This window comes from Gadus chalcogrammus, chromosome 7, assembly GCF_026213295.1.
Source record: "Gadus chalcogrammus isolate NIFS_2021 chromosome 7, NIFS_Gcha_1.0, whole genome shotgun sequence".
Taxonomy (NCBI): Eukaryota; Metazoa; Chordata; class Actinopteri; order Gadiformes; family Gadidae; genus Gadus; species Gadus chalcogrammus.
The window spans coordinates 15,756,867-15,765,764 of NC_079418.1; the positions used below are offsets into that span (position 1 = coordinate 15,756,867).

The window sequence follows — 8,898 nt, forward strand, 5'->3', positions numbered from 1 at the left end:
TGAGGAGGCTCTGAGAACACATTTTGTAGAAGGTGTCTTGATCGGCCCCAACCCAGAAGACATCCATTAATTAGTAGAACACTGTGATCCACTAATTAGTAGAACACTGTGATCCACTAATTAGTAGAACACTGTGATCCACTAATTAGTAAAACACTGTGATCCACTAATTAGTAGAACACTGTGATCCACTAATTAGTAAAACACTGTGATCCACTAATTAGTAGAACACTGTGATCCACTAATTAGTAAAACACTGTGATCCACTAATTAGTAGAACACTGTGATCCACTAATTAGTAAAACACTATTATCCAACTTATTATGAAACACTATGGATAGATTGAAACAGCCAAATCAATGTTGAACATTCAGCAACAAGAGGCATGAGATAAGAGGTGTTTTATTAATTAATTGAATCATGTATTTACTCGTATTATTATTTATATATTTATTTATATTCTATTTTATTTATTAATAAACAATCATTATAGAGAACTGCTTAATTTTATTTTGTGAGATTTTGTAGGATTTCTTCTGTAGGTGAGCTGAGGGTTTAATTGGGCGCCTTTTACAACCTTGGATGTCTTTCAGAAAGTATTGAGGGTAACATCCATGGTGAACGACGTGCTTGTGTTACAGATGTATTATTTAGCTGGAGTTGACTCTCTGAAGCTCTCGTGTTCTGCCCATGAGAGCTGACACCCCCTTACTGGCAACATAACATAATTGACATGTTATGCCAATACAAGGTTAAAGTATTGTACTTTGTGCAGCATTCAATAGTGTTGTAATCACATTGTTTTCAGTAATACCATTATTAGACAAATGTCTGATCATATACAAACAAGTGAATGAAAGCAGAACGAATGCTGAATGGAGAACTTTCTGTTCATCTTGTCAAGTTGTAGACGATTCAGGTGTAAATATACACATTTCATTCAAAGGCTGGTGTGTTTATTTCAGTCGTCGTACCACACACACCATCATGAACAGCTACCATTCAACTGAACTCATCCCATAATTTTCCTTCCTTATATTTTATATACTACATAGAGCTCACCCCTGTAAGACATTATATCCTACATGAAGCTCACCCTTTTAAGACACTATATACTACTACGTGAAGCTCACCCTTGTAATATACTGTACACTACATGAAGCTCTTCAAGCTCACCCCTGCATGAAGAATAAAAATATATATATTTCTTTAGAATTCTCTACCACCCCCTAGCGGTAGGTGCCGCACACTGCGTTCGGCGAAATAGCAGGCATTGTTTGAGGTTTATTTGTTAGAAATGGACTGGTATAGCCACCCATAAGCTATTAGTGAGGGAAATGCTCTGTGAGAGTATCGGTTTTGAATTGCTTTCTTGCCCCCTCTGCTCTCTTATCTTCTATCTTTTAATAACGGCAGAGCGTTGTAATAAAGCATCTATCCGTCTCCAGCCACCAGTCAGAAGAAGTAGGCATGGCCTCCTTCTGCAAGATTGAGAGCACCACCTCCAGTTTACCCAGCATGCTCAGCACTCTGGAGGAACACGACTTACTGTTTTGGCTGCACCTCAATGACTGTCCACAGGATGACTCCAAAGAGGTGGGAGTGTGTCTGTGTCTGCACATGTGAGAGAGAGAGAGAGAGAGAGAGAGAGAGAGAGAGAGAGAGAGAGAGAGAGAGAGAGAGAGAGAGAGAGAGAGAGAGAGAGAGAGAGAGAGAGAGAGAGAGAGAGAGAGAGAGAGAGAGAGAGAGAGAGAGAGAGAGAGAGAGAGAGAGAGAGACTCACTGTGTGTTGATGTTCACCCTCTCTGTTGGCCTGGATGGATTCACAGGGACTTGAGGTTCCCCTGGTCGCTGTGCTGCAGTGGTCCACGGCCAACATGCCTTTCACCAACTGTATCTACACCCACTACAGGCATGTGGCCCCCAGACCCACTGGTCTGGACACCGGACGGTACGGTGGACAAAGAGCAACAATCTGATTGATTTATAGATGATTGATCCTAGACACGTCCTCAGATTAGATGTCGTGAGATTGGATAGGATTAGCTTGTACTGGATGGAATGTGTTGACGTTACTGAACACGACATGCTACATTAGACGACCGATGCCGTCAGGTGAGGTGAGTGACCTGTGACCCTCCTGCTCCCGTCCGCTCAGGCCGGAGTCACTGTGATGATGCGGACCTGAGCGCCGTGGTGTGCCACACCCCCCTGAGTAACCTGGGCCACTGCCGCCGGGGCAGCACCCTGTCCTTCACCGTGGCCTTCCAGATCCTCAAGCCCGGCCTGTACGAGGTACCTAGCCTCCCGCTGCCAGATGCCACGTCCTGGATAAACACCTTCACAGATATGAGAGAGCAAGAAAGACAAAAGAAACTCCTGATCTGGGATCAGGCTTCATGTTATGTACCCAGAATGTGTGGATGCCTCATACATGCACGGACCAATCAGAACAGCCCTTGCATCGCTCCTTCTCCATATTCTCAGTAGATTACACCTCGCTAGAATTGACCTCTTACACAATACAGTTATATCACATGAACAGCAGTGAGGTACTCTTTGATTGAAATCCACTTGTCACCTTAAAAATTGAACGGATACAAAACATAATAACCCACATGTATTTATGAGAGATTGTCTGCCAACCAACACAATCTTGAGTAAAGTATCATCAAAGAAAATATAATCAAAGAGAAAATGCCTCTACCACATATGAGTTAGCATAAAGCTGAGACATGCATGAGCACAATAACAATCACTTCTACTCACTTACTCAGAACAGTACCACTGTGTGTGTGATTGTGGAATACGATCATAAGGCAGGCAGTGTTGCCTCTAACTGTAGTATTAACTAGTTAACCTCAACATATTAAGTTTAAGTTAAGTGAGAGAAAGAATGAAGGGGGTTCATGAAGCCCTCCCTGTCTCTTCCTCTCATGGCCAGGTATAGAGAGGTGTGCAGCTTTAGGAGTCAACCTGGAGTCAGCCAAGCAAACAAGGTTCATCTCATTAGCGGCAGAATCTGTAAACTAGTAAAACGTGTCCTTCCTCCCGGCTCTAGGGAAGAACAGCCCCTCCAGCCCGGCGGTGAGGGACCTGCTGGACCGCCACCAGGCCAGCCTGGGCCGCTCGCAGTCCTTCTCCCACCAGCAGCCGTCCCGCTCACACATCATGAGGTACGGCGTCCTGGCTGGAGGTATATCACTGCCCCCCCCTAGGCTAGGGGGGTTTGCCACTTAGCTTCTGTTTTACTAGATGGGGCTTCTGCGCATTGCTACTTTTGAATAGTTTCATTGGGAATGAGAGACACAGTCTCCTCCTTTAGTACAGCAGATAGTTTGTGAAGACGGCCTTAGACCTCGAGGTCTGTCGGGTTCTGAACGTCTGTCGGGTTCTGAACCTCTCAGAGTTCAGGCCCTCTGTCGGGTTCTGAACCTCTCAGAGTTCAGACCCTCTGTCGGGCTCTGAACCTCTCAGAGTTCAGGCCCTCTGTCGGGGTTCTGAACCTCTCAGAGTTCAGACCCTCTGTCGGGGTTCTGAACCTCTCAGAGTTCAGGCCCTCTGTCGGGGTTCTGAACCTCTCAGAGTTCAGACCCTCTGTCGGGGTTCTGAACCTCTCAGAGTTCAGACCCTCTGTCGGGTTCTGAACCTCTCAGAGTTCTGGGCCTCTGGCTATCGGTCCTCTTTCATCTGAAGTTCTTTGAATGTTTGATGAAGATTTTTAAATACTAATACTTTGTAAATACTAGTGATGAATTCATACCCATTTTTGGCAGAGAAAGAGCGATAGTTAGATAAAGGAAGACAAAGAAGGAACTCTCTGCTTCTCCTTTCTTCTGCATCATTTTATCAGGTTGGAAACATGTCATTAATCTAAAATTAATCGTTGCAGCAAAAGCACTTCTTACTGGTGAAGAGGAAGGGAAATGATGAAAATGAATTTGTTTTAGGACACACACAAGTGTGGTTTGATAAAGCTTGATCATGGGAAAGACACACACAGCGAATAACATAGAATATTTAATGAGACAATGGAATATTATTATAAGGTTTGAGGAATAAGAAATCAACCAAAAGTAGTCAGGAGAATGCCAGGGCTATTCGAATACTAAATAATTTTACACTTTTCAATTCGAGAAATGAAGCTATCTCTATGTGCAATTTATATAAAGGCCTTTTAAAAAAGCCACATTTACATTAACATTTCGGGCATTTAGCAGACACTTTTATCCAAAGCGACTTACAATAAGTACATTTGTCAGAAGGTAAAACAATATATTGCTGACGTTACAGTAAGGAAGTTCATAGAACCAAGTGCAAAGCACTAACAATCGCTAGGTTAACCCATTCCCTGTGTGCAACAAAGTAACAATGTTAACAAGGTTATATCATTTGTACGATATATCATTTAATATTATTAAGAGGTCCCGATTATATATTTTTTTGCAAGTAAAGTTCAGTTCATACAGACATCACAACTAAAAGTTGGAAAAGCAAGACTTGAAGATCAGGGTTATTTTACAACAACAAAGGAAGAAGAACTCCAACGTAATGTCAGGCTTCTAGAAATATAACTATGATACTCTTTACATAAAACAGAATTATCTATTCACAGCTTTTGGGATAAAAATATTTACAATTAAACTTCCACTTCTGATTAATTATAAATCTGATTGATTCTGTTTACCTTCATGAATGCTCAGGGAGGTTAGCGGGGGGCTTTGAAACGGTGGAATAGGTGACTGTGTCATCCCCCTCACAGCCCCCCTCCTCCACACTGGGGGGCCGGGCCTTCCTACTACCAGTCCTGTGTTCAATGGAGGCGTAGAGCAGGCCCCCGTCCGGCTCACCCTGGTCGTAGGACAGGCGTTGGGTGGGCTCCCCCTGCCCCGGGGACCCCATCGTGTCAGGGTCTTCTGCACACATTGGGGGGCTCTGCTTGTTTCCTGTGCTCTTCTTGCGTCTGAGTACTAGAACAGCAACAATCAGAACCAGTAGCACTGTACCCCCTGCTACAGCCAGGTAGATGGGGAGCTCCTCAGAGGGGCCCTTACCCCCAGGGGCCCCGGAGGTGATGTTAGTTTTTCTGTGAATTTTCTGATCCTTTGAAGCAAAGTCAACTGATGTCTTTTCAACGCCGTCTTTCATCAGAAGGCAGCGGAGCCCTGCGCTGTCGAGGGGTTGTGTGTTCGGCCGACGGACGACACATTGCCCCGGCGTCTCCTGCTGACTCATCTGGTTGCTTGTCTCCTGGTCTGACCATCTCAGACTGACACCCCCACATGCTCCGTCATAACTATGCACAGAACAAATGAAGTCGCCATCCTGAGAGATCCCCGAGAGAACAGAGAGATCAATGGTTTCATCCTCCCCATATTTTCCGGTTGAATCGTACTGCTGACAACTGTAGAGTCCAGCGGCTCCAATGTTAATATCGCTGATAGTCAGAGAACAGTCAGGCTGCAAACTCAGTCTTGAGTAATTGGATCCGCTCAGATTTTCTTGTATCCTTTTTCCTGCTTTCACTAACTCGACTGTCCCCCGTCTGTCTCTGTTGTAGATCCATGTGACCGAGGAGCATTGTGTGTATTCTTTGATCACGTTGTTACACTGCAGGGTCCCTGAATCACCAACTCTTTTATAAATGTAAGTCGGATCTGGAGCTTGTACCAACACAACAACACAACACAAACTACTAAAGGACAGTACATACCAGGTGAAATCAGCCATGCCTATGTCCTTTCACTGTCTCTGTCACTCTGTGGTTTTTCTTTTTTTAAGCTCCTTTTAACCCGTAGAAAGGGGAACCGTGTGTTGATGATGTAATTGCATTTCCTAATAACGATGGTGGGTGAATGTTGTTAACATTGGTGTAAACCCGGCAACTGTCCCGGATATTCAGGGAGCCGACCCCAAACCTACTCTGCATGCTTTGGATTGAGCTGTCTTTGACTTTTCACGTTTCCAGACCGCTTATTTTGTTTCTGCTAGTGCAGCCGCAGTCTGCACTAGCAGAAAGGAGAGTGACACGACAGACCTCAGCCATCTCAGATCTAACTGATGGATCTCTCAGCTTCTGACTCAGTTTATCTTCTTCTCAGTCGTCCCATATGTCCTAGCATCCCAATTCCTCCTAACATTTAAATAATCAGACGTTATTTCTAGTTCTCTGAGGTACAAGAAGTTCATGTGGAACAAGCCAGTGAGCGTTTCTAACGTTCTGTTGAGCTTTCCACAGTCTGATGGTTTCCCACGTCCCCGACTAGACAACAAAACCCTGTGAGAGTGTTAGATTACAAAGAAACAAGGGAGGGATGAAGTAGTTCCATCATGTAAGAAGCAAACTGCTATTTTCAAAGCCAAAGCTAATAACTGAGGTGAAACAATTTGGAAGTGGAAGTCAATTATATTTTTTCATATTTTTAATGGGAACGAAGGAAATGTGTGTCCAGAGATACCAAGAAAGAAAGAAAAAGATATAATATCATGTTGGCTCTTGCCGTATCTCGCGTGTTAGCAAATTCCTCTTTCACTCAACATAGAATCATGTCACATTAACAATCAAGGTATCTTCATAACGGTTTCTGGTGCAACATGCAGTTATTGGTAATTTCTCTAAACAATATTAAAATGCTGCTATTCTGTGTTTCTATTCCTGTTTGTGTGGGTATGTGCGTGCGTGTCTGTCTGCGTGTGCGTGCATACGCAAACAGAAACTGTTAATCTGTCAAGTCTTCTAATTCTTACCCATGTTTGGCAGAGAACGACAGATAGTTAGATACAGAAAGACAAAGAAGGAACTCTCTGCTTCTCCTTTCTTCAGCCTCATTTTATCATGTTGAAACATGTCAATATCTAAAAATATTCGTTACTTAACAGAGTTGCAGTCAAAGCACTTCTTACTGGTGAGGAGGAAGGGAAATAATGAAAAGGAATTCATTTTAGGACACACGACACGAGTGTGGTTTGATAAAGCCTGATCATGGGAAAGAGACAGAGGGATTTACATAGCATCTTTAATGAGACAACTGTTGTATATTATTTTAAGGTTTTAGGAATAAGAAATCAATGCAACAAAGAAGTCAGGCGAATGGCCGGCTACAGCGGCTATTCGAATTCTAACTAACTTTACACTTTTCAATTGGATAGAGAAAGGGAGCTATCTCTAGGTGCAATTCATGTAAAGGCCTTTAAAATAAGTTACAATGTTAACAGGGTTATATCATTTGTACGATATATCATTTTATATTATCATTGGGATACATTTTTCCACGACAGTAAATTACAAGAATCAGTTAAGTTTCTGATTATATATTTTCATTTAAAGTTCATTTAAAGTTCAGTTCATACAGAAATCCCAACTAAAAGTTGGATTGCACACATACAATCAGGGTGTCATCATAAGGGTTTCTGGTGCAACATGCAGTTCTTGGTTTTTGCTCTAAAATATATAAAAATACTGCCTCTCGTCTATCCCTGTGTGTGCGTCTCTGTGTGCACGTGCTTGTGTGCGTGTGTCTGTGTGCGTGTTCTTGTGTGCAGGACGGGCAGTGCCATGGAGCGGCGCGCTATAACCCCTCCTGTGGGCTCCCCCGTGGGGAGACCGCTGTACCTGCCCCCCCCAGACAAGGCGCTGCTCTCCCTGGACAAGATCGCCAAGAGAGAGTGCAAGGTTCTGGTGCTGGAGCCCATCTGCTGAGAGACGGACGGGGGGAGGAGGAGAGCGCTACAGCGAGAGAGAGAGAGACGGGGAAACAGGAGCTAAACAAGAAGTAGAGTGACAGAAGGCAAAATAGCAGAATATAATAATCAAGTACGAAGTTTACACAAGTAACTGCTAGGTGGGGAAAATAGACAAAAGGTCATATTGAGTTGGTTTAACACAAGAGAACAGGAGATGACATCTAGGGATTCAGGAAAGCGTTAAAACAGGACAGTCCTTAGCTAAAGACTGTCCAACGGGACAGTCCTTAACTACAGACCGTTCAACAGGACAGTCCTTAACTATGGACTGTCCAACAGGACAGTCCTTAACTAAAAGACAAAGGCTGTGTCTCAATGGTGAGGAGGCTTCCTATAACCTCAGGACCTATAAAGGGAAAGTCCTTGTTAGGGAGCTACTTTGTGAAAGTACTTGAATGAGGCTGCAGATTAGCAGCACCTGACAACCCAAAAATTCACTTTGGCCGTTTGTGTCTTTTTACTGAAGGTCCAAGTCCCTATGCTAGCTGTTCATATACAGTTGTCTTATAATGAAGCAACAATAACCTAACATGTTCGATTGACAAATATGTAATCATGCCTTGACGTGATAATTGTGATAATTTAAAAGACTAATTCCTTATGCCGCATGGTCTCAGGGGATATCCTCCACTGACCGAGTAGCCTTCCCACGCTTCCTTGAAGCTTGCCTTAACTAGGCACCTAGTTAGGATGTTTCCTCTGCTTCTTACTGTATTGGAATATACGTCGCAACTCAGCAACTCAGACACAGAGAAAGTGTGGGCTACCCTTTCCAAGCTGCTGCTCACCAGCATGAAGGAGAACCATCAAGTGAGCTCAGGAGATTGACCAGTTCCTAACGCTGGTCCCCCCTGAATCCAGACATCCCTAGGACATGAGGAGGCTCTGAGAACACATTTTGTAGAAGTTGTCTTGATCGGCCCTAAACCAGAAGACATCCACTAATTAGTAGAACACTGTGATCCACTAATTATTAAAACAATATTATCCACAAATTATGAAACACTATGGATAGATTGAAACAGCCAAATCAATGTTGAACATTCAGCAACAAGAGCCATGAGATACGTTTATTTTATTTATTAATTGAATCATGATTTAATTGTATTATTTATATATTTATTTATATTATACTTCATTTATTAATAAATAATC

The 8,898-nt window shown here is 43.2% G+C and overlaps 2 protein-coding genes across 2 annotated transcripts; one reads left to right on the top strand and one right to left on the bottom strand.

The window, feature by feature from the left end:
• Positions 1-1,470: 1,470 nt before the first annotated feature.
• Positions 1,471-8,764, top strand: LOC130386001 (trafficking protein particle complex subunit 14-like). The gene is given in 5 exon segments (XM_056594789.1): positions 1,471-1,596; positions 1,830-1,935; positions 2,159-2,295; positions 2,983-3,176; positions 7,543-8,764. Coding segments are annotated over 5 exon segments (720 nt in total). The 3' UTR covers positions 7,700-8,764.
• Positions 4,009-5,781, bottom strand: LOC130385844 (uncharacterized). The gene has a single exon (XM_056594573.1). It carries the CDS (start codon positions 5,728-5,730, stop codon positions 4,690-4,692), a length of 1,041 nt encoding a protein of 346 aa, XP_056450548.1. The 5' UTR covers positions 5,731-5,781; the 3' UTR covers positions 4,009-4,689.
• Positions 8,765-8,898: the final 134 nt, after the last annotated feature.

Coding starts and splice junctions, on each gene's coding strand:
- LOC130385844 (XM_056594573.1), bottom strand. CDS start 5,730: ATGGCTGATTTCACCTGGTATGTACTGTCCTTTAGTAGTTTGTGTTGT.